The 23,694-nt window shown below is 62.9% G+C and overlaps 1 protein-coding gene across 7 annotated transcripts in view; it reads left to right on the plus strand.

Moving 5' to 3' along the window:
• The first annotated feature begins 615 nt into the window (after positions 1-615).
• The window catches only part of Tpcn2 (two pore segment channel 2), a 39,847-nt gene continuing 16,768 nt past the window's right edge, over positions 616-23,694 (plus strand). Inside the window, exons 1-24 of one of the 7 annotated variants that reach the window (XM_076847743.2) lie at positions 616-757; positions 3,775-3,839; positions 4,475-4,551; positions 4,874-5,051; positions 6,241-6,357; positions 8,058-8,164; positions 8,906-8,981; positions 10,977-11,076; positions 11,920-11,985; positions 12,326-12,390; positions 12,881-12,957; positions 13,451-13,532; positions 13,652-13,738; positions 15,729-15,848; positions 15,969-16,028; positions 17,164-17,292; positions 17,922-17,971; positions 19,198-19,297; positions 21,164-21,235; positions 21,801-21,874; positions 22,203-22,284; positions 22,399-22,481; positions 22,954-23,035; positions 23,399-23,478. In XM_076847743.2, coding sequence (XP_076703858.2) covers positions 643-757; positions 3,775-3,839; positions 4,475-4,551; positions 4,874-5,051; positions 6,241-6,357; positions 8,058-8,164; positions 8,906-8,981; positions 10,977-11,076; positions 11,920-11,985; positions 12,326-12,390; positions 12,881-12,957; positions 13,451-13,532; positions 13,652-13,738; positions 15,729-15,848; positions 15,969-16,028; positions 17,164-17,292; positions 17,922-17,971; positions 19,198-19,297; positions 21,164-21,235; positions 21,801-21,874; positions 22,203-22,284; positions 22,399-22,481; positions 22,954-23,035; positions 23,399-23,478 — 2,144 coding nt within the window. In that variant the 5' untranslated portion in view covers positions 616-642. Of the gene's footprint in view, positions 758-3,774; positions 3,840-4,474; positions 4,552-4,873; positions 5,052-6,240; positions 6,358-8,057; positions 8,165-8,905; positions 8,982-10,976; positions 11,077-11,919; positions 11,986-12,325; positions 12,391-12,880; positions 12,958-13,450; positions 13,533-13,651; positions 13,739-15,728; positions 15,849-15,968; positions 16,029-17,163; positions 17,293-17,921; positions 17,972-19,197; positions 19,298-21,163; positions 21,236-21,800; positions 21,875-22,108; positions 22,285-22,398; positions 22,485-22,953; positions 23,036-23,398; positions 23,479-23,694 lie in introns of those variants that run through there. The other 6 variants (XM_076847744.2, XM_076847745.2, XM_076847746.2 and 3 more) reach the window with 6 other exon arrangements.

The following is a 23,694-nucleotide window of genomic DNA, read 5'->3' on the forward strand; positions in this document are numbered from 1 at the left end:
GGGAGCTGTTTCAGTTGAGGTTGTGGTAATTTGTCACTTCAGCAACAGAAAACCAACATGAGATTTTTACATATTTGAAAACACTTTTTTTATATATGTTGTAAGTATTTTTTCAAGTGTGTCAATTGTGCTTTTAAACTTTACCCTAGATTGCATTTACCTTCTCTAATTATCGGAAGACAAACTCAAGTTCCACTCTGGGGGCTGACTTTTGTGGCTGTCCCACCTACCCAATCAATATTCACATGCATCACAATCACCCAGAATGCGTGTCCAAACGTAGCCCTGGGTCCTGTTCCCCACTCAGGAGGTCTGGGAGGGCCCAAGGAGTCGCATTATTAAAAAGTTCCCAGGGGACGCTCAGTTTCTGGTCCCAACAGTACCAGGAAATGCATTCTTTCCCAGCCCCGGGAGCTAGTTGAAGCCCCAAGGAGCTGCCCCTCCCGGGAAGGACACTGGTCCCACCAGAGGGGCGGGCCCTGTAAACTCCGCCCCCACGCTCGAGGCCTGCGTTCTCATTGGCTGCCAGTTTAGGGCTTCCCCGCGTCACAGTGCGCTCGCTCCTCCTCCCGAACGCCAGGGGCCGTGCCTCGCGCCTGCGCAGTGAAGGGGGCGCTCGCGGGTCCCGCGCGTGGTGTTTGGATGGCGGAGCTCCAGGCCGAGTCCAAGCCGCTCCTGGGCCCGGCCCATAGCGGCAGCGGTGACGGCGATTGCCCTCAGGCGCTGCCCACTTGCCGCAGCGTCCAGATTGGTCCTGGTGAGCGGCCCGGGCCTGGTGAGGGGGCCGGGCTGGCCGGGGTCCCGCAGGGTCCTGCGGTCCCGGCACCCGCGAGTCCTCCCGGGGCCCCACTCGGCTGGCGTTCGAGCGCGGCCGGGCGCAGGGGAGCAGCTGTCCCGAGCCAGGCGGAGTCGGGGCGCTGTGGGGTCGTGGCCGGCCCCGAGGGGTCGGGGAAGAGGACGTCGGGCAGCCCCCACCGGGTGTCGGGCTGGCCAGACGGCGGCGTTTCCGTGGTGGCCTTAAGGCTCCTAGGAGGCAGCACTTTCATCCCCTCCTTCTCCCTGTTTCTTGTGGGGGAAACTGAGGCCCAAGGGAGGTGCCACTCAAGGTCACAAGCCCGGAGTGGCTCATGGGGATTCCAGACTCCTGGAGTGACTTTCCTGGCCTGGTCACAGCAGGTGGGCCCCAGCAGCTGCTGGGCCTGGGGCCCTTCTCCCTCCCCAGCCTCTTCCTGCCCTTCCTGTTTCTGGTCAGGGATTGCAGAATCTCTAGGAGGGTGCAAGGGTGGAGTCCACCATCCCTGGCTGACCGCAGGGGAATTAGCTGCTGGGTCAGAGGCAGAAGGAGCTGTGTCATCTTATTCAGGAAGATACAGCCTTGGAGAGGCCCGGAGACTGCCCCAGGTCATGGGTGACTGCTGCTAGAAACACACTGGACTGTCCTGCCTTGCCACTTCCTCTCTGGGCTTCTTCCTCCTCTGCCCTGGAGGGGAGTGTGTTGGGATAGTGACCACCACCTGTGGGGTGGTGGATCCTTGAAGGTGCCTGACATGACAGGAGATAAGGGAACTAGAGCTGAGCTGGCCAGGAGCTGGCCACACTGTTTCTGCCCCCAGGGAGATTCTTAAGTTGCGTCCTGGGACCAGACATCCTTCAGCCCCTGCCAGGCTGGGACAGGATACATGAATGGTTCAGGGCACACAGGCTTGGTGTCTGGAGGGCTGCTACTTCTTGGCTGTGTGAGGATGGCCGTTGCTTATCCATTCTGAGTCTCAGTGGCCGTGATAGGTAGAGGGGCCTGTGTGATTCAGAGAGCATCCGGGAGGTGGTGTGGGTGCCGCTGGCCGTCCAGGGCAGGAGAGCCGTGAGGCTGCAGGTCCCAGCCTGGCCGAGTGGACTTCTGGCTGTTGAGACAGGAGCCAGGGTGGGCAGTGTTGATGAGGGGGTCTCAGGGCTCTTGGCCTTGTCACTGGGGTGAGGGCAGTTCTGCCTCTGTCCCAGCACTGTGCTGGGCTCTGAGATGGCCCCTGTGTTCCATAGGGAGGGGAGCTGTTGCTATAGAGTGCCCAAGGTCCCGGGGGCCCTGTGGCCAGGTCCTTTTGGCTCAGCCCACCTAACAGGGCTCCATCGAAGGTTGAGAAGAGTGCTTTTCCCCCCGGGTCAGAATCTCCCTTCCACAGCTGGAGAAGTAGTTGGAGTGAGGGATCCCCAAGACTGCAGACCCACATTTAGTGGGGTGATGGGGTGTGGGCAGATGATTGCCACCGTGATGGGCAGGTGAGCTGCCCAGGGTGAGATCCCATTCCCACAAGGTGGGGCGGTGCCCCTGGCAGAGGCAGCAGCCTGGGTAAGGGCTTGGCGGGGCCACCTTCACAATGGATGGCATGGTGGGGGACAGGGTCGAGAAGCAGCACGAGACAGTGGTGGGCAGAGGGGTGCCCCTGCAGTACCAGGCTGGACGGAGTGACCCTGGAGGACTCATGGGATGCTGTGTGGGCTTCCCAGGATTTGTGACAAGATCCCTTGGGACTTCAGGTGGGACTGCCTTCCTGGTCCTGGGGGCTGGGTGGGCTCTGATGGCTGACCCAGAATCTTAGGACCAACAACCAGAAACCAGGTGAAGTGAACCACAGGAACAGTGTGGTTTGGTGTCCGTCCCTCCTCTAGGGACCTGCGTGAGGGCTGGGCTCCCAGACCCTCTGCTTCCTGGGTGTTCATTGCCCACTGGGGTCTGCTGTGTGCTGGGCACAGAGGCAGATAGCGTCTGTTTACAGACATTCTGGGACACCGCAGCACCTCTGTGGTGAGGGTGAGCCTGTGGTTGAATGTGTGGGGACTGAGCCAGTCAGCCCGGGGGAGGTGACTTGCTGGCTGTGCTGTGAGGGGCGGGAGGTGCCCGTGAGCAGCTGGCCCAGGCTCTTCCTGAAAGCCCCCTCAGTCAGGGGCTGGCTGCGTCCATCACCTGGGCCTCCAGGAGCCCCACCTCCTGTGCCCTGAGAACCAACTTGTGCATGGTGAAGGACACAGCTCCCTTTGCCAGGGAGGGCCTGGAAGAGGCCTGGCACTTGGGTGCTGCCTGGGCTCTTCCCTGGGGGGACTTGGGTTCCTGGTCCTGAGGGCAGGGACCAGGAGGGAGTGGGACTCGCTTGGTCTCTGTATTCGATGCTTTCCATTTTATGTGTCTGTTAATTCTGTGACCTTGGTGGGTGGAGTGGGCTGGTCGTGGTAGCCCATTATATTGTTGGGGATGCTGGGGACATGCAGGAGGCTGGTGGTGGGACCCAGTGGCTAAGGAGTGACACAGCCCTGTCATGGATCATACTTGGGTGCCAGACTGGCTGGGGGCTCTTGTACTCCGTATTGTACCTCACAGCGTCCTCTCAGAACCGGGCAGAGGCTGTCAGCACTCCTGCTGGGCAGAATGGAGACACCTGCAGAGCCTGTTCCTGGGTGGGAGAGGGTCTCTGGACCCCAGTCTAGCACTGGGGCTCTGCAGAGTGCTGCTGCTCTCCATAGGGCTTCGCTGGGGGCAGCTGTCCTCTGCACTCTGTCCTCTGGGCAGTGGTGGTCCTGAGGGCGGAGCTGCCTCTTTCTAGGCCTGGTGCCAGGAGCTCCGGCTGCCATACTCCTCTTCTGGTGGGGACCTGCGGAGGCCAGGTGTCAGGTGCTGAGCTCAGGGTGGAGGGATCTGTGGCTAGTGGTCTTCTTCCGTCAGACCACCATGGAGGGTGAAGCCACATGATCCTACATGGTCACATGTGTCCCCTCTGCCCACAGCCGCTGTGGCCAGTCGAGACCTCTGCATCGACCAGGCTGTGGTGTTCATTGAAGATGCTATGCAGGTGAGTGTGGGCTCCCTGCCACTGCATCTCCCTGCCCCTCCAGTCCTTGCTGTCCTGGGTCAAGGCCTCAGCTGCTGGCCTGCGAGTTAGAGTAGCATGACAGCGGGCCCTTGGCCTGGTGGCCGTCCTGGAGTTCCTGCTGTGAAGAGGTAGGTGACTGGGTACTGTGGTCCTTGAGGTGTTGACTCACCACATGCCAGGGCCTGTCCTGGGTCTCCCCGCTCCAGGTCCCAGGTGGGGCTACATCCCAGAGGAGGACATAGTGCTGGGGACAGCAGCAGGCCTCACACAGAGGAGAGCCTCATAGGTAGGCAGGGACATAGTTGTGCCCTCTGCAGATCTTCCCCAGTGTCCCCTTTGACAGCTGGCCTTTGGGGAACTCGGTCTGCCTGGCAAATCTGGCAGCTTGAGAGGGTCTACAGCTGCAGCCGGGGGGTACCTGGGGCTGGGTCCACGCGCCAACACAGATCCTGCCTGAGAGGGACAGAATCCATTCCTACCCCTGGGCTTGTCTGAGCGGGTCGCTGGGTGTGCCCTGTGTTGGCTGTGCCTGTGGTAATGTGGGGACGCCTGTCAGGACTTCCGCATTGCCGAAGGGCCCTGCTCACGTCCTCCCTGTGAACTTTCCCTCCCAGTACCGCTCCATCTCCCACCGCATGGACGCCGGCTCGATGCGGCTTTACCGATGCTACTACTCGAACGCGTGCCAACGGTGAGACTGCACCTGAGGCGTGTGGGGTTCCATGTCCTGCTTGGTGGGGGTGGTGGCCTCACCCATTCTAGACTCTACCTGCCTCTGTCCAGGTGGGCACCCTCCCTGTGGGCTCAGAGGGAGCGTTAGTCTCCCTGAGGGAGGAGCCCTGGTAAGGGTGGTGGGGGCTCTGGGTGCTGAGAGCTCCCTTCTCAGGATGCTCGGCCAGCTCAGGGCAGTACTGGGCGGGAGGTGCCAGCTCCTGCTGTCCCCGAGCGGCCTGCCGTTTGCCTGCCAGGTACTTCTTGGCTCTGAGGGCAGCTGCTGCTTGTCTCCTTCCCAGGATCCTGAACTTCACCATTTTCTCCATCCTGGCCTTGGCCTTTATTGAGACCCCGTGTTCACTCACGAAGACTGCCGACGTGCGCTACCGCTCCCTGCACTGGGAGCCGCCCTGTGGCCTGACCGAGGGCATCGAGGGACTGTGCTTGCTGGTCTTCATGACCGACGTGTCTGTGAAGGTACGGTGGGCGGCGGGGTGCCTCTGGGAGTACTCAGGGGCTGACCTTTGTCGGGGGACAGTGAGGCTACACAAGAGGACTGAGTGGTCTCACCTAAGGGCACCCTGTCATCCCCTAAAGAGGAGGGTGTGGGACAGAAAGGGTTCTCTTGTCCACACAGTGGCTGCTGCACATCTGACTCTCAATTCTGTCTGTGACAAGATCCCTCTGGAGGCTGCAGGTGGCCCTTCTGGCTCATGTGGACCTGTGGCTCTGTCGGCCTAGGAGCCTCCAACTCCCCCACTGGGCACAGAAGGGCCGGCTCTCTCGGGGCTGTGTGAAGCCTTCCAGAACTGTGGTCCCAGGGCCCCCATGGCCTGGGTCAGGCTGCACGTGGCCTTCTGGTGGTGCAGTACCTTTGCTGGGAGCCTGCCTTGCAGTCCCTCCTGGGAGGGGTTAGTTGCGTGGCTGGACACTGGGGGGTGTGCAGAGACACGCAGGCCCTGGCACCTCTTCCATCTTTTTTTTAAAAATGTTTTTATTAGTTTTTGGTGGACCTTTATTTATTTATCTTGCTTATATGAGGTGTTGAGACTTGAACCCAGTGCCTCACACGTGCTAGGCAGGCGCTCTGCCCTGAGCCCTAGCCCAGCTCTCCCCATGTCTTTAACCCACAAACGGTCAACAGGTCTGGGGATTTTTAAACTGGAACCAAATCTGGTAAGAAGTTGATGTGAACTGTTCTGAGTGGCTGGTGCATTTGGTGGTCTTTAGATGAGAGTGGCCACGTGCTCTTATCTGCAGGGGTGACCTCAGGAGGCTGTCTTGCTGGTGGGAGCGGCTGTTAGGACAGGGAAGAGCAGACTAAAGCCCAGCCCACGTCACCTTCTGCTGTGGTCCAGGTGCCCTGTGCTGGGCGCTGTCTTGTCCGTCCTCCCAGGATGCCTTCCCAGCCTGTCCTCCTGCACTGGTGGCTTGCATGGGCAAGTTGGGAACCCTGTGACCAGGGAGGATGCTGAGGCCCACGAGGCTGAGGGCCACGCCTGAGGTCACACAGCTAGTGGTAGTGCTCTTGGCCAGAGGCTACTTCCTGACCACGTGGAGGTGGCCCTGTGGGGCAGTCTCCTGCTCTGTGGGCTCCTTCCGTGGGCACTGACGTCCCCGCCTGGCTGCAGGCGCGTGGCTCACCGCTCGCCCTCGTCTCCTGCAGTGTTTCCTGGTCGGGCGGGCCCAGTTCCAGAGGAATGTGTGGCTGCTGGCCTACATCGTGGTGCTGGCTGTGTCTGTTGTGGACTGGACCGTGTCCCTCTGTCTCCTTTGTCAGGAGGTGCGTGGTGAGGACATTCTGAGGTGGCGGGAGCTCCTTGGGGTTGTGGGGCACAGGTGCTGCTGTCTGGGGTCAGGCTGCTGTCCATTTCCCTAGCGCTGCCCTCGCCCTGTAGCCCTTGGGCTCCTGTTGGGCAGGGAACCACGCTCCCACCTGCGCATGGGGACCCGCTGCCTGGAGAAGGCAGGAGGCGTCCTTGGGCATCCCGAGCATGAGAGGATGACCTGGGAGCACATCCTGGGCCTCTAGCTCCTGGCCCTCAGCCCACCTGGCAGCCAGACTCACTTGCCTGGGTCTCCATGGAAATGCCACCCTGGTCTCTTGCTATGCCCAGAGCCATACCCCAAGCTCTGTGCAACCTAGCAGTGTTGCATAGCCACCAGCCACCCCCAGAGTTCTGACCGCAGGGCCTTTGTTCCCTGCAGAGCACCCTTGGGTGCCTTGGTGGTGTCGAGCGGTGACAGGTTGGCCGCTCTCAGCCGCGTCTGTCGGGGTCTGTGGGGGAAGGAGACCCATTGGGTGCTGTTGTAGGGAGAAGTGGAGAAAGACCACGCAGATACCGGGGAACCAGAGGAAGAGGTGGGGGTTGTTGGCATATTGGCACCTGAAGCCCCTGGGAGGGGACTCCAGAGCTGGGACCTTCCCTGCCTTTGGACTTCTGGGAGGGGTGGCCAGCGGGGGCTGCTGCTGGGAATGCAGTGGAGGGGGGGAGTGTGGTGCCCTCCCACCTCCAGCTGGCAGACCCAGGCCCATGAGCGCAGGGAGCCACTGCCCGAGAGGGAAAGCCCCCTCCATGGCCTTCTGCTGCTATGAGGGACAGCCTCTGGCTCTCCCATAAGTGCTGCCCTTCTCCCTTCTGAGAAGGGGAGGACGGCCCAGCAATCGTGAAGCTGAGTGACAGTCAGGGCATCCGCCTGACTGGCCAGCAGATATTCTAACCCATGGGCTGAGTTACCAAGCTAACCTCACTGAGAAGGGCGAGGAGGGGTGGTGGGAAGAGTCCACTGGTAAGCACTAGCAGGCCCCCGCCTGCCAGGACCCATGCACGGCACGGAAACAGCCCTGGCTGTCCAGCTGGTCATATTCTAACTGACCTCTGTCCTTCCCTGCTGCTGAGTGGGGCTGTCATGCTGCATGGCCTGTCGGGGGAGCCCTGTGATGCTGGACCACAAGACCAGAGCCTCTGCCTGTGGGCAGCCTGTGACTGCGTCTGGGCATGCGGGGTACCCATGCCCCTGCAGAGCCGGGGCAGGCTGGAGCCCCTAGCTGTGTTAGGTCACCTCTATTCCCTTTGGCCTGCTCAGCCCATGCCCGGGGCTGGGGCCCTTCCAAGGATGACAGATGCAACCCAGAGAGGGCCAGCAAGTTCCTGGATGGGTCACTCTAGAGGGTCTGCCGTGCCGGTGCTGGTGGACCTTATCCAGTGGGACCCAGGTTCTGTGTGAAGGAGAGGCTGCTGACCCCTGAGGAACGCCAGACCCAGGTGTCATTCCACAGTGCAGCTGGCTCTGTCATGGGGGACCAGGGCCAGCTAGAGAGGAAGGATGGCGTGACGTGCCACTGAGCTTGGTAGGCAGGTGCAGAATCCAGCAGGGCCCTCGATGGGCCTGAGTCGCCTGGGATGTCTGCCCCTGGGATGGCAGGGGTGGGTACAAGTGAGGACACAGACAGGGTTCTGAGTCTGCCCCGGGCTTTTCCAGCGTCTGCGCATCCGCCGGCTCCTCCGCCCCTTCTTCCTGCTGCAGAACTCCTCCATGATGAAGAAGACCTTGAAGTGCATCCGGTGGTCGCTGCCAGAGATGGCCAGGTGTGCTCTGGGTTCCTGGGGCTGCAGGGCTCCCGTGCAAGTGCATAGCCTGAGGGCCTGAGGATCAGCCTGGGCACTCCTGCCCAGAGTGCTGCCTGAGAGGCGCACTGGTGCTTTGGCGCTCCGAGGAGGTCATTGGATCTGGCGGCCCCCTTAAAGGCCCTGGCAGACCTGCTGCTCCTCCCCTTGGCTGCTGGTACTGGGGTGCCCCCTGACAGGTCTTTGCTTGCCCCTGTGCTCCCGTGGCGGTCCCCTGCCCCTGCTCCGCCGTCTCCTTCCACTCTTTCCACCCACAGTTCTGTGGCTGCTGCTGGGTGTTAAAAAGTTCTGATGGCGTCCCTGCTTGCAAGTCCTTGTCACCACCAGAGAGTTGGGGCTCTTGGGGCCAGTCTTGGCTCTCCATAAGTCCCCTCCCCTGCCCACAGAAATGTCACTCATGGTCCTCCCTCTGCCTTGAATCCCTTCCTTGGTGGCACATCTGGCTGATGTCCCTCTCATTCAGCCAGAAGGATGGAGGTGGCCTTGGGCCCTGGGTCATGCCCCTGGGTTGTCTCTGTCCCACCACAGAAGGCCGGCTCTGCGAGGCAGGAGCAGGCCACCTTCCAGCCTCTTGGGCTGAGTGCTCAGCAGATCCTCTGGGGACAGGAGGGGATGGCTGTGCCTGACTCTGCCCCAGGTGCCCCCTAGGCCAGTGGGCGGGGGCCTACGCCTGGTGGGTGCTGAGCCCCGCCCTCTCCCCAGCGTCGGGCTGCTGCTGGTTGTCCACCTCTGCCTCTTCACCATATTTGGGATGTTGCTGTTCACCGTGGGCCAGGAGGTGAGGTGGTGGGCGTGGCCAGAGGTGGGGCTGGGCTGTCCTCTGCACTGGCTAACCCTCAAGCGAGGTCTGCGCAGGGTGTCTGTGGAGAGTCAGTAGGCTGGAGGGAGTGAGGGCCGGCGCGGCCCTGCCTGAACTGCGTAACCAGGAGTCATGTGGCCACGTTGAGCCCAAGGTCTATCTTCAGGGGCCCTAGTGCTCCCAGCACCCCACTGCTGGGGCCCTGATGGCCCCAGTTCTCCTGGGCTTGGGGCCACTGTTCCCATCCTGCCCCTGCCCACACATCCTTGTCTCTAGCCCTTGATCCTGATCCCCGCTCTGCCCAGCCCCAGCTGAGCCTTTGACCCCCAGCAGATTAGTGTTGTATGAGGGTGTGCCCCTGTCACCTGGCCTCGATGCCTGCTGTGGGCCCCCCACTTTCCATCCTCTGTGTTTGCCCTCATGTCCTGGCTGGGGTCACTGTCTGCCTCAGGCCTCGGCCACCCTTCTTCTTTACTCCTTTGTCCTGGGATGTGGCTGGTCGTGGTCAGCAGTCAGGGCTGGTTTTTGTGAGTTTGAAGAACCTCTAGGGCTGGGGCTGTGCCGCCCAGGAGGGGAGCCAGGTGCACCTTCTAACCTGGGAGAGGGGTCAGCCTGAGCCACAGCTCCACGTCTTCATGTCTCTGTGTGTGAGTGTGCCTGTGTGCGCCTCCGTGCTTGTGTCTGTCTGTTGGGTGTGTCCCGAGGTGACAGGGCAGTTGCTGGACTGTGAAGGTGGCCTTACTGCTGACCCCCAGGACCTCCGCATGACTGTCCCATGAGGGTGTAGTCAATTGCCGCTTCCAGAGCCCAGGGGAGGCAGCAATCAGTGTGGGGTGGAGGTGTCCTTGGCCTCTAGCCTGGGAGTGCTAAGTGTCCCCAGCTCCTGGGAGTGTGGCTCCCCCTCCAGGTGGGTCTTGGCCCCAGCAGGGAGCTGGCTGAGCAGGGGGACGTGAGCACCCGCAGGAGGGTGCTGCCCTTGGTCTTGGCAGAGCCCGCTCCCTGCCTGGCTGGAGTGGGCGGGCCGGGCGGTGGTGGCTGGTTCTTACCCTCTCTAGCACGGCCTGGAAGGCAGGCTGGGAACCTGCGCCTGCAGGTCTGGGTGGCCTTGCTCAGTGTCCCCTGCTCGTGCCTACTGTCCCAGTACCTGACCTCGTTTCAGCCCTTTGGTAAGCACAGTCCTGGGCCAGCCTGCTCGGCATGCGGGCTGTCCCCGCGCAGGCTGGTTGGAGGTGTTTCTGAGGACTGGGGTTGGTGTAGGGCCTTGGTCCCATGGAGCAGTGTACATCCCATCTCTGGACCGTGCCCCAGGCCAGCCTGTTGTTGCTGGCAGTGGGTGGGGCAGAAACCCTGGGCTCAGACTTCCTCTGCTCCCCCACAGGGTGGGCCTTGGGGTGGGGGCTTGGGTCGGAGGGTCACATGGGGCGGCCCCCACAGGAATTGACTGTAGAGGTGTGGCAGGAGCCCTGCTGGGTTCAGGCCCTGGGCGGTGCCTGTCTTCCTGGGGAGCTGCTCCACCAGGGGTGGCCTTGTTATAGACTGGTGCCAGGTGCCGGGTGCTGTGTGCTGGGTGCCAGGTGCTGTGCTGAGGCCTTCCTTGTTCAGCTCAGAGCCCACCGAGCTAGGCCTGGGGGGTGGGTTGTTTCAAGCCAGGAGGGCCAAGCTCACATCCAGTTGCTGCCCTCCCCCTGGCCCTTCGCGTTCTTGCTCCATCCTGGCCCTGCGGAGGCCCTGCGGGGGCTGTGTGCCAGACAGGCCCCTGGAGCCTGTGAAGTCCTCCCCTCAGGAGTTTGTGGTGCCCTTACCACCAGTCGCTTGTCCATGCTCAGCACACCTGGGCGGGTGGGTGGAGGAGCAGTAGATGAGGACAGCTTGGTGGACCGTCCTGGCTGCTGGGTCCCAAGGTCAGCCGACTGGAGGCCCAGCCGTGGGGTGAAGGCCTGTGTGGCTTCCCAGAGCCTCCTCTGCTCTCGGCAGGATGAACATGAGAAAAAGGAGAGGCTGACCTATTTCCAGAACCTCCTGGACGCCTTCACTTCCCTCTTGGTGCTGCTGACCACGGCCAACAACCCTGACGGTGTGTGCGGGTGGGCAGGGCAGGCGGCCTGGGCGGAGCCCCGTGGCCTGGAGGGAGCGTCCAGGGCTGTCCGACCAGGGGACGGGTGACTCTGGAGTCCTCTGTCCTTTTTTCCTGTTTTTCACCCCTCTCCCCCTTCTTGCTGCTTGTCTTTCTGTCTGGCTCCTTGTTTTCCTGCTTCTCCTGCTTCCTGCTCCCTGCATCTTGCCTCCTTTCTCCTCGGAGAAGCTGACTGTGAGCCGTGTTCTCTGTGTGACGATGAATGGCGGTGGTCAGTGGGCCCTCTGGCAGCCTCACTGGGGCCCAATCACTTTCCCTGCTGCTGCCCAGGCCCAGCGTGAGGTGCGTGCTGCTGGGGAGCATGGCATGCGAGAGACCCTGGGGTCTTGGCTGGCTGCGATGGGTGCTGGCAGGTCCCCCACCTGCCCAGGTGCAGCGGTACCCAGAAGGGAGGCCTGTGGCCTCGTGGGCTTGGCTGTGGCTCTGCCACGCTGGCTGGTGCCTTTCATTTGGGCTTAGGGATGCTCGCACCAAAGGGGCCTTCCCCACCCGGGAGAGCCAAGCACCCTGCCCTGTGCTGTGAGACCCAGCCAGTCTCTGTGGGGAAGGGGGTCTGGCCGCAGGGAGGCCGATCTCAGCTTGGCCCAGGGTTGACTGTCCTCCATGGACCTCCATGGGACCTTCCTGTCCCGGAAAGGGCCCAAGGTGACAGGCTGGGGTTCGAGCAGAAGCCTTACTTCTCCCACAGCCTCCTGTGCTGTGGGGAGTCTGGCCCGAGTCACATGGGAGCTGGGAGGGTCCCCGCGGGCTCGAGCCTTCTGTCTCTGTCCCTTCCTTGCTCAGTGATGATCCCTGCGTATTCCGAGAACCGGGCCTACGCCATCTTCTTCATCGTCTTCACCCTGATAGGTGAGCGCCCCGTCGGGCGGAGCCTCCCAGGCCACAGCCCCGGTGCTCAGGTGGGCCCTGACCTGGACCCCGCAGACACCTCCCCAGCCCGGGCCCTGCCGCCCTGCCACCCCTGGCTGCCGCCCCTCGTCCACCCTTCTACCCGTGCCGGCCTGGCCTGCTTGTGCCCACTGATAGATGGGGCGTGAGGCCCTTGAGGTCCTGCTGCGAGCAAGGAGTCTTCCGGCCACCGTGGTCTCTAGTCCTCTTTGTGCCCACTCACCTTGCCCGGGGAGTGTGTAGGACCTGCCATGCTGGGGCTCCAGGCCACTCTGAGCTGACCAAGGCTTTTCTGTGGCAGGGAGCCTGTTCCTGATGAATCTGCTGACCGCCATCATCTACAACCAGTTCCGGGGCTACCTCATGGTGAGGCGAGCTGTGTTGCGGGCTGTGTCTGGAAGGGTCCTGAGACCCAGCGTGGAGTGGCCCCAGCAGGCCAGGGGGTAGCCCTCAGCCTTGAAGGCCATGTGGGTCAGGCAGGGACCGCTGCCTCCCGTGAGCCAGCTGGGACACACCTGTGTCATTGCCTTGAGTGGTTCTGGGAGTGCAGGAGTTGTTGCCGTGGCTACCCACGGTCCCCAGAGCTGTCCCAAACCTTAGAGTGAAGTTGCCAGGGACCCACACAGGAGTGACCAGTGGGCTTCACTTCCCCTGGGCCTTGGCCACCTCCCTCCTTTGAGGACAGCCCCCCTGGGATCTATCATCCCCTGTTTGAGGGGTGAGAGGCCAAGGATGGCTGGCTTCCCTGGAGGCTGCTGGGGCCTCCCGTCTGCCCACCCTCGGGGGAGGGGCAGGGGCAGGGGCAGGGGCCGGCGGGGTGTGGGGGAGTCCACTGCTCAGAGCGTCCTCCTTGCAGAAATCTCTGCAGACCTCGCTGTTCCGGAGGCGGCTGGGGACCCGTGCTGCCTACGAAGTCCTCTGCTCCATGACAGGGTAGGCTGGGGATCTCCAGGCCTGAGTGTGGCCAGGGCCCCCCTCCCCAGGAAGGGGCTGTTGCCCTGGTGGGGTCTGGGCCTCCCCGAGGGGTCTCCCCAACAGCCCCTGCTGCCTGGCCACGGGCTCGGGTTCATCTGGAATCCTGAAAATACTCTCTGGGCTCCTGCTGTTCTCATGTCTGCCTCGGCTCCTGCCTGGGCCAGGCGTCCACTCTGCTGTGTGGTGGACGTGGGCAGAGAGCTCGAGGGCATCACTGAGAGCATTCTGGACCTGCTGCTTGGTGGCAGTGGAGTCTGCTCCTCTGAAGGGGACGAGTGTCTCCCTGGGTCTTAGATGATGGTGGCTGTACCACCCCTGCAGGGGGTGCTGCTGGGAAGTGCCCCTCAGGCAAGGCCCTGCCCAGGGCAGTGAGGGTATGCAGGACAAGTGCCGGGGAGGCCGGGGCGGGCTGCCACGGGGCAGTGCTCACTGGCGGGTTTCCATCCCACAGAGTTGGGGTGATGCCCCAGGACTTCCTGCAGGTGCTTGAGAAAGCCCAGCTGAGCAGTTCCCAAAAGCAGGCCATCATGGAGGTAGCTGCTCCCATGTCTGCCCAGCCTTTGCGCTCTCCGAGGCCAGCGCTCACGGCCCGTGGGGTTGGGGCTGGGGCGTGGCAGTCCCTTGCGGCCTGCTGACAGGCTTGCCTCCGCAGAAGGTACGCTCCCTTGATGGTGTGCGGCTGTCAGCTGACGAGTTCCAGAAAATCTTCAGTGAGGTCGACAGAGGTGTGGTCAGAGAGGTAACGGGGCGGGCCTGTGCCTCCTGCCCAGCCCAGGGCTACCAGGGTGCGCGGGGACTCTGCATTCTTCTCATGCTGTCTGCTGGGGTCTTTCCCCTCATTGGCAGTGGGTGGAGGTCATTTGGCTTTTGCAAACTGGGTAACCTAGGGCGGGCTGGGGCCATGAAGGCCCAGGACTGGAGCCACGTCCCTGCTCTGGCCTTGTCCTTCCCCGTCTGCCAGTTTGCTCTTCCATGGGTAGAGTTTGGGGTAGAGTCCTGAGAGCTGTGTTGCAGCTTTTTTGGATGCCACCCTCTTCCCCACAGGCTGCGGGCAGGGGCCGTATTTCAGTTGGAGTGAGGAGCAGGAAGGCTGGACGTTGGGTGGAACTCAGGCCCTGAGCATGCCAGGCCAGGGCTCCACACTGAGCGTGACCCCTCCAGCCCTTGGACAGTTTTATTTTGAGACAGGGCCTCGTTAAGTTATGCTGACTGGCTTTGAAATTTGAGATCTTGCTGCTTCAGCCTCCAGAAGGGATCATAGGCGTCCACCACCATGGTGGGCAGGTTGTGGTTTTTGGTGGCCCCTCCAGAGTCATGGGCACTCGGGAGGTCAGCTCCTGTCCATCATCCTGGCCCTGCCCAGGTTGCTGGTCCATTCATGCTGATGAGCTGCTGATGAGCTGCAAGTGAGACTGCCCTGCCAGTTTCCAAAGAAGCCCGTCCTCTTAACGAGGGGCTTTGGGTTAAAGACGAAGCGGTGGTTGTAGTAGACAATAACAAAGGGTGGCGAAGCCCCCTCGCTGCCCCTGGAGGCCACCCATCCGATCACGTGATTTGTCATTCCACGTCACATGCAGCATGGAAGTGCTCTCTCCGTATAGCTGTGTGGTTGTGATGGGGTGCTCGACTCTGTTGGCCAAGGTGTCCGTGTGTGGTCAGGCACAGAGTGGACCCCTCCCCAGGCCGCTCAGTCCTCTGTGGTGCGGCTCAGCTCTCAGGTGGTGGGCATGCAGGAGGCAGTGGTCCCTGGTATGGCACCTAGGCTGCCAGTGGTCAGGGTGTGCTGGAGGTAGGTGGCCTCTGGGCGCTGGCCTCCACGTCGCCAGGTCAGGCTGCAGCTCTGGGTCACCTGGAGTACCATGTGGCTGGAGGACTCTGGATGTCCCCTATCACACCCCTGCCCCACCCCAGAGGGCACCCAGAGCCTGCACTCCCACCATGTCCAGCGTTCCTCATGCTCACTGGTGGCCAGGGGTGTTGTTGGGGACTGGCCTGTCGCCTTGGGGCAGGTGGTGAAGGATGAGTTGGGAGCCCAGGGACGGGATCTGAATGCTGAGGCTCTGTTCCCACGGCCCCGCGTGGTTGGCCTCTGGGCTGCGTGAGTCTGAGGCCACGGCAGCCCCTGCCCCTCCCTTCTGGGTGCAGCCCCTCCTCTGCCTCCGTGTCTTCTGCATCTTCTCTTCTTGTGTGGAATACCTTGTGGGGACGAACTGCTGTCTTTCTGCCCACCTGCCGCGGTGGCCTCTCCTCATGTGGGGCTGCCCGGCACTTGACATGTGGCCTTTGCCACAGAAATGGTGTCTAACTTCACTGGATTGAAAGGAAATGCCCACTTGGGGTTGGCGACTCCCGTGGACACCCGGGCACCTCCTTCCCTGCTGAGTCGCTGGCTTCCCGTGTGGTTTGCCGGGTTGTTCGTCCCCATCCTGGGCACACGGGAGGTGTCTGAAGCAAGGCCATGGAGCTTGGGAAGTGCTGGTCTCGTGAGGGGGCCAGGCTGGAACTCCCACGGCGGCGCTGGGCTCCTGCTGCCCTGGGCGCTCCTGCTGCGCCTGGCTGTGTCAGGCTGTGAGCCGTGCACGCACCTAACGTGGCCGTGGGTCCCAGCGTGGCTTGGTGAGGTGCCCTTAGGGTCGTGGCTCCCTGGTGGCGGGGAGGTGGTTTGGGACTGCTTCCTCGACGGCCGGGCCTGCCGCCATGCGGTTCTGAGCCGCGGGTTCCCTCCTCAGCACCCGCCGAGGCCCTGCTACCAGTCCCCGTTGCTGCAGAGCGCCCAGTTCCTCTTCGGCCACCGCTACTTTGACTACCTGGGCAACTGCATCACCCTGGCGAACCTCGTGTCCATTTGCGTGAGCGCCGGCTGCCCCTGTTGGTGTGGGAGGCGGGTCTTTCAAGCCCCCTGCCCTGGCCGTGCTGCCTGCCGTGTGTCCTGCTGGCGCTGTGAGCCGCCCTCTGCTCTGGCTTCGCAGGTGTTCCTGGTGCTGGATGAGGACGTGGCCCCCAGTGACCGGGACAACTCTGTCCTAGGGGTAAGCTCTGGGATCTCTGGCCCGGCAGGCCGTCCGCTGTGTTGAGGAGAAGCGAGGCAGGGTGGCCTAGTGCAGAGCACAGCGTGGCGCAGTGGCGGGGGGCCGGGAGAGCTGGGGGCCCGTGGGCAGGGTCTTCCTGCCCTCTGCTCTCAGCTGGCAGCTGGCTGTTGGCACTGGACCTCATGTGGAGAGCTCTTGTTGAACCCCTCAGAGAGCTGAAGTTCTTCTCCCGGGCAGTAGGTAGAGCCACCAGCACTCTGCTGCGTCCCCTGCTGAGTCCCTGAGATCATGACAGTTCCCTCGTTCCCTAAGAATAAAGCTAAGAATGAAGCTCGATTTGCCAAATTGAAAAGTGACCTCGTTGTCACATGAGGCCTGGAGTGGAGGGTGTCACTCCATCAGTGTGGGGGTGGCGCTCCCCAGGCTTCCGCTTCTCGCGGGAAGACCACGTTTCCCGTTTCCCCTTCTTCATGTCGGGCTTTTCCCTGGCCGGTGCCAGGGGGCTCCTGGGCCCTGAGGGCAGGGTGGTGCGGGGTTGCTGCTCTTCCTCCTGAGGAGCCTGGGGCAGGCCTAGCTTTGCTTGTCTTTCTGTGCTGGGGTGAAGCCTGGGCCTCTTCGTGCCAGGCCAGCCTCTGCCTCTCAGGCCCTGCTCCCCCAGGCTCTCCACACTGGAGCAGCGTGCTTGTCGGGAGGGCCGCCAGGCGGACCCGCAGGCAGTCAGCTCTGGCCCCCCAGGGGGCTCCATGCTCAGCCCCTCCACGCAGCTGCCTCCGTGCAGTCGGTGATTGTTCTCCTCAGGGGTCACCTCCTCACAGGAGGACGGAGGCCGTGTTCACTTGGGAGTAGGAGGCAGGCCACACACCTGGGAACGTGACTGCGCCTCCCTGGGCCTGTGGTGTGGGAGGGTCCTGTGACCGCCTGGAGGGGAGAGCCACTGGCTCTTTTATTTACCGGTGGAGACCTTTGACGAGGAGCCCCCCAAACTCTCACCAGGGGCTGGGGAGCCGCCTGTGAGCCGGGAGCCCTGGGGGGGCCTGGGCGGGGAGACGGCAGAGCGGGGTGCCGGGTGCTGTGGCGTCAGGCAGTGGGTGGTGTGGCCGCAGGGCCGTGATGGCTGAGGCGCCTCTTCCCTCAGGTGCTCAACTGCGTCTTCATCATGTACTACCTGCTGGAGCTGCTGCTCAAGGTCTTCGCCCTGGGCCCGTGGGGCTACCTGTCCTACCCCGAGAACCTGTTCGACGGCCTCATCACCTTGGCTCTGCTGGTAAGGCTGGGGATGGCCAGCCATCCTCTCGCGTGGTGTGGGCTCGGCCTGTGGCTTCGGCTGTGCTGGTCTGAGGCTTTGCTGAGGACCGAGTGCCTAGGGAGCTGGGCTCCTGCCTCAAGGAACGGGGCCAGCCTGGCCCAGCTGAGCTGCTTGGCAGGTGCTGGGGCCTGCAGGAGGTGGGGTTTCTACAGCGTCCAGTGCAGTGGAGTGAGTGGCCCTCAGGCCCGCACACACTCCACCCTCAGTGTGACCTTGGGTGTGGGGGAGGGCCTGCTGGTGTGCTCAGGTGCCCAGGGTGCCCTCAGAGGAGTGTCCACGCCTTTCCCCAGATGCTGGGCCTGGGGGCGGTGCAGCAGGACGCTGGAGTGGTCCACGGGAGCATTTGCCCCTGACCACGCTGCAGGAGAACCCGGGGCCTTCCCGTCTGTCCTTGATTGAGCTGCTCCTGTGTCTGCAACTTCTAGGCCAGAGTGACACAATTCCTGTCATCTGGAGCCAAACCATGGAGATGCAGACGGAGCTGACCTCTGCCTTTGGGGAGAACGCGTTGGGCACGCGCCAGGCTCGTGGTCCTTGGAAGGCTGCGGGTTGGCGTTGCTCTACAAGACTTTCTTTTGTCATTGAAGGTTTTGGAGATCCTCACGCTGGCTGTGTACGGGTTTCCCTACCAAGGCTGGTATGTGACCCAGGAGAACCCTGGGGGCCCCATGGCAGCCCCACCCTGTGCCTCCGGGGGCCCAGGCCCTGCCGAGGGCTCTGTGTGGTGCACCAGGCGAGCTGGGCCAGGGCGGGGCCTGCCTGATGGGAGGGGGCAGCCTCTTTGTGCTCCTGAGGGTCTGTTCTGTAGTCTGGGTGCCCCAGGCGTTGGGCAGTGGCCCCCTTGAGGTGCCCTCCTGAGCAGCAGGGGTCCTTGTCCTAGCACTGCCATGGGCCTGTGGCCCCTGAGTTGCTGAGGGCCAGAAGCAGACACTCCTGATCCCCCAAACTCAGGCCTGGGGACTGGTGATCACTGGGATCCCTCCAGGAAGGTCCGGCGGGGGCACCTGTCTTGTGTGGGACCTTTGGTTGTCCCCTTCCACAGTCTACCCCCATATAGTGGTGGGGCTAGGGCTTATGCCCATTGGCCCCAGTTCTGGCCAGTCAGAGGGCACGTGTGGTGGGCTGGTGGGTCCTGGCCTTGCACCAGGACTTCTGCTGGTGTGGTGCCTGTCCCAGGATCTGTCAGTAACCAGTTGGTGCCGCGAGCATGTCCCAGAGCACAGTGCAGGCCAGGACAGGTGGCCCCGTTGTGGGGGTGCCTGGGGGCTGGCATGGTCCCAGAGCTTGCAGGAGGGCACAGTGCCGGGACCTGGGTGCCCTGCAGGAGCTGCTTGGCCAGCACCTTGGTGGCAAGAGGCTGTGCTGCTTGCACCCCAGGACAGGCGTCCCCTTGTCTCTAGTGTGCACTGTACCCTGCCCTCTTCTTGGTCCTTGCCAGGGAGTGGTGGGTGGGTGTTCTGGGCAAGGAGCATACAGAGAAACCCCCAGCAGGGCCAGGTGGGGCAGGGCCAGGTCAAGGGGTGGGACTGAGTCACAGCACAGGAAATGGGGTCTGGGGTGAGGGGCACAGGAAGAGGGTTGGAGGTCAGGGGCCGAGGAATGGGGTGGGAGACACGGACCAGTGGAGGTGGGGGTCTGGAAATGGGGTCGGGGAAGGGCCTGTCTGCTCTGCCGGGCCCTGAGCGCTCGGTTCAGGACCTCAGTGACCTTTATAGATGGGGTCTTTGCCCTGTGGTGCCTGGAGGCTGTGCTGGGAGGTGTGACCGTGAGGTCTGTGTGTGGCTGTCTGCAGGCCATGCCCTACTGCGTGCCTCCGTCCCCTGGTGGGTCTCTGGCCTCCACTCTGCCCGTGCATCTCCCCAGGAAGCCAGAGATGCGGGGCCTGCTGTCGCTGTGGGACATGATGCGGCTGGTGAACATCCTCATCGTGTTCCGGTTCTTGCGCATCATCCCCAACATGAAGGTGCGTGCGCTGGCCTCTCTTGTCGTCCTCAGCGCTATGTGGCTCTGGGACAGGCAAGTCTGAGGCCACGGACCGTCCCCACTACCCCAGTCGCCCTTGGGCACACCTCAGCCATGCCTGCATCTGAGGTGGGGCCACAGTTAGAGGCAGGCGAGTCCAGCCCTGCGTGTGGTGAGGATCGGGGCCAGCGAGATTGGGTGTGCGTGCCCTCGGCTGTCCCAGGAGCCCGCGTGCTGGAGGTGGGCTCCAGGGGTGTGGTAGTGAGGGGCAGGTGGGGGGTGGCTGGTGGCCTCTCTGAGCCCCTGTTTCTCTGATGTGCCCTCAGGATCCGCAACCTGTGGGCAGGCAGGTGGTCAGTGGGTTCAGGCGCAGCCCCTGGAGTGGAGGCAGAGCGCTGCTCCCATCCTAAGCTCTTTTTGGGAGAGGTGAGACTGAGGAGGTCAGACCCCGCTTCCAGGTGTCTTGTTCCTTCCTCCCACCTCTCCTGAGGGTGTGCCATCCCCCTGTGCTCGCCACAGCAGTGGGTTTCCCATGGAAGGTGGCTGGGGTCCTGGGTGCAGATGGAGCTGCTGCGCTGGAGCCTTCTGCACAGGACATGCACGTGTACACGTGTCCACATGGGGTCACACTACACACACGGCTGCATGCAACTGCACGGCACACATGTGCAACCATGTGAACTCTAGACGGCACTCCTGCACACAGCCATAGAGCACATACAGTCACATACATGTCCGTATAACCATGTGCAGTGACGAATGTCCACATAACCACGTCAGTCACACACATGTCCACATAACCACGTGTAGTCACGCATGTTCACGTAACCATGTGCGTTCACATGTCCACATAACCACGTACGGTGACGCATGTCCACATAACCACGCCAGTCACACACATGTCCACATAACCATGTGCAGTCATACACATTGTCCACATAACCATGTGCAGTCACATGTCCACATAACCAGGTGCAGTCACATGTCCACGTAACCATGTGCAGTCACATGTCCTTGTAACCGTGTGCAGTCACGTGCTCACAGCACAGCACATGCGTGTGTGTCATCGCATCATCCACAGTGTGCACACCGCACACATGTGGGTTGTAGGTCTGCCATGTCACACGCTCGCAGGACGGTGTCACATGCACACTGTTCAGGCACCTGTGTGCATGTGGGTGTCTGCGTGGGCTTGCACCCTCGCCCTTGTGGTGTCCACCTGCTGGCGCCCCTCTGCCTACAGTGTGCGGGGGGTTGCAGGCCTGGCTGGCCGGAGGGGATCCGTCTTAGTGGGCACATCCAGGGCTGTTTCCTCGGAGCTGCCCTGGCCCACGGGTGGGCAGACAGACTGGTCTGAGGCCCTGGACACGGGCTCTGCCCAGGGGCACAGAACTAGGCCTGCGAGGTGGCCGGGCATGTGGGGAGTTCCTGGCACAGGTGGGTTTGGGCATTTGGGGTGTGGATGTGTGTCGATGGGTGTAGGTGTGGTGTGTGGACAGGTGTATGGGTGGCGTGGGGTGTGCAGGGGAGGGGGTGCACATCTAGGCGTGTCCTGGTGTGTGTGGGAGGTCATGCAGCACCTGTCTAGGTGTGTCCCTGTGTGTGTGGCTGGCTTTAGGACGTGTGTACATGTGTGTCCCAGTGGGTGTGGGCAGCTGTGGCTGAGTCTGTGTGTCCAGGTGTGTGAGCAGTGTGGGGACAGCTGCAGGGTGTGGCCAGGTGTGTGTGGGTGGCTGCTGGGTGCCTGTGGGTGTGTGGCTTGTGGCTGGGTGTCCACCTTGCCTTTCTGTTCAGGGTCGTAGAGTGGGTGCTGGTGTCCCTCAGTGGGCGGGAGGAGTGAGGGGCTGTGCTGTCTTCCTGCCTGCAGCCGATGGCCGTGGTGGCCAGCACCATCCTGGGCCTTGTCCAGAACTTGCGGGCATTTGGCGGCATCCTGGTGGTGAGTCCTGGAGGGTGCTAGTGGCGGGGGACCAGGACCCTGGGCAGTGGACTTGGGTAGACTGGCCGACTCTGCCCGGTGGGCAGCAGGGTCCCTGCTTGGGGCATCAGCAGGGAGGTGAGGCCAAGGAGGTGCAGGGCTGGGCAGGAAGCCAGGTTGCCCCCTTCCTGGAGGCGGGACCTGGGGCTGTCATGGGTGGGGCTGGATCGGCATTGCTTTGCCAGGAGTCTGGGATGCCATCCCAGGGCCACCTTGTCACTGTGGACTGGATGGCTTTGTCTGCTGGCTGAGCTTGGGAGAAGGGCCCCATGCTAGCTGGGGTCCCTGAGCCGTCTTTCACTGGCAGGCAGCACCAGGTCCCCTGGGGAGCATGGACATACCTGCCCAGCTCCACTGGCACCTGAGGTCGCCTGGCCCCAGGGGTCAACAGTGTTTTGAAGTAGTGGTGCTCATGGTTGGGGGCAGCGGCCAGGCTGGGAGCCTGTGCCCAGGGCAGAAGGCTGTGGCCTCTCAGACCCTGGCTGGCTCTGGGCCAGTCAGGCTGACGGGGCTGCCGGGCTCCTAGGTGGTGTACTACGTGTTTGCCATCTTAGGGATCAACTTGTTCCAAGGTGCCATCGTGGCTCCTGGCAATGACAGGTGAGGGGTCCCTACTCCCTTTGTGCCCCCCACCCCCTCCGTGCCCTGCCTGGGGCTCCTGAGAACCACCGCACCCATACCCCTCTCTGAGTCCAGGCTGCAGAAGTGGGTGGGATGGGGGGTGGGCAGTACAGGCCCAGAACCTGGAGCCCCACTGTGACCCCGGAGCCCAGAGGAGCTGTGTCCGTCGTCCTGTTGCGTGGGGGACACTCTGTTCTTCCTCCTTTTTCCCAGGGGCCTGAGGGAGGTCCTGGCTGAGCAGGGGCTAGGGGAGTGCTGAGTGCTGCTTTTCTGGCCCCTGCCGCTGACAGGGGTGTTGTGTCCCCAGCCTGGCCCACGACAACGGCTCAGCGCCCTGTGGCAGCTTCGAGCAGCTGGAGTACTGGGCCAACAACTTTGATGACTTTGCCGTGAGTCCTGTGGCCTGACCCCTCCCAGTCCTGGCTCCCTGCCCCCAGGCCCCCCCCGCCCCCCCAGGCTGCTCCCCGCCCCCCAGACTCTCCCGACCCTGCTCTGCCCCGCAGGCCGCCCTGATCACCTTGTGGAACGTGATGGTGGTGAACAACTGGCAGGTGTTCCTGGAAGCCTACGAGCGCTACGCAGGCGGGTGAGCCCCACCCCCAGCCAGGCTCCCCCAGACGGCTGCCGCCTCCGCTCCAGGTGCCCCGGCTGGCTCCACAGTGCGGGGGTGGCTGGCCGCGCATCCTGGCCGACCTCGTGTCCCATCTGCGCTGCTCCTGGGCGATGGCCGAGGACGTGGGTACTCTCTCCCGGGTGTGGTGGGGAGGCGCTGGTGGCCTGCTGTGACGGGAAGTCAGTGGGCTGGGCCAGGGAGATGGCAGGTCAGCCCAGCCCAGCAAGGGCCTGGCCTGGAGGCCAAGGTGTGTGTGGTGTTGAGCTCCCACGTGAGCTTGTGGCCTGGACCCTCCTGCGTGAGCTTGTGGCAGGGGGTCTTCAGTGGGGACACCAGTGCCACACACCAGCTGGGCGTGGATGAGGTCCTGACAGGCGTGCATGGTGGGGTCAGGACTGGACCTCCCGCTCTGCTTGCCCCAGGATGCGGCCCCTGTCCCCCACAGGTGGTCACTGGTCTACTTCGTGTTGTGGTGGCTGGTGTCGTCCGTCATCTGGGTCAACCTCTTTCTGGCTCTGCTTTTGGAGGTACCGGAAGTCCCTGCCCAGGCCTGTCTCGGTTTCTCGCGCGTCAGTCACTGGTGGGAAGCGGGGCTGGGCCTTCCTGGTCTTTGGATGGCTGTGCTGGGCTGGTCTGGCCGTGGGTGCTGCTTGCCCTGGCTGCTGGGCTTTCTTGGGACACGCTGCATGGTGGTGCTGCTCAGGCCCGGGCCTGGGCTGAAGGAGGGCCCCAGCCCTTGCCACGGCAGAAGTATCACTGCTGGTGTCCAGGCGTCCAGGGTGAGATGCCCACCCTTGCAGTGATGCTGGCCACCTGGGCCCAGGAGCAGCAGGGCTGGCCTCACACAGGGCCCACACTCACTGCCCGCCCTCCTCCCTCCCGCTCCCCAGAACTTCCTTTACAGGTGGGACCCCCGCAGTCACGAGCGGCACCTCTCGGGGGTCCAGCTGACCGCAGAGCTCATATTCAGGTGCGTTCGTGGGAAGCTGCTGGGAGCAGCCTCCTGGGGTGAAGTGCAGCAGCAGGCCCCGATGGGTCTCCTGCCGCCATGTCCCTTTCTCCTGAGCCACAGCTGAGTGGGTCACAGCAGCTCAGGGCCAGGGCCAGGAGTGGGCTGGGGCTCTCTGCTCAACGCGGCTCCAGCGCGTGAAAGAGCCCCCCTTTCCGTTTCCTGGCCTCTGGGTGC

The sequence above is a fragment of the Callospermophilus lateralis genome, chromosome 2 (assembly GCF_048772815.1).
Source record: "Callospermophilus lateralis isolate mCalLat2 chromosome 2, mCalLat2.hap1, whole genome shotgun sequence".
Taxonomy (NCBI): domain Eukaryota; kingdom Metazoa; phylum Chordata; class Mammalia; order Rodentia; family Sciuridae; genus Callospermophilus; species Callospermophilus lateralis.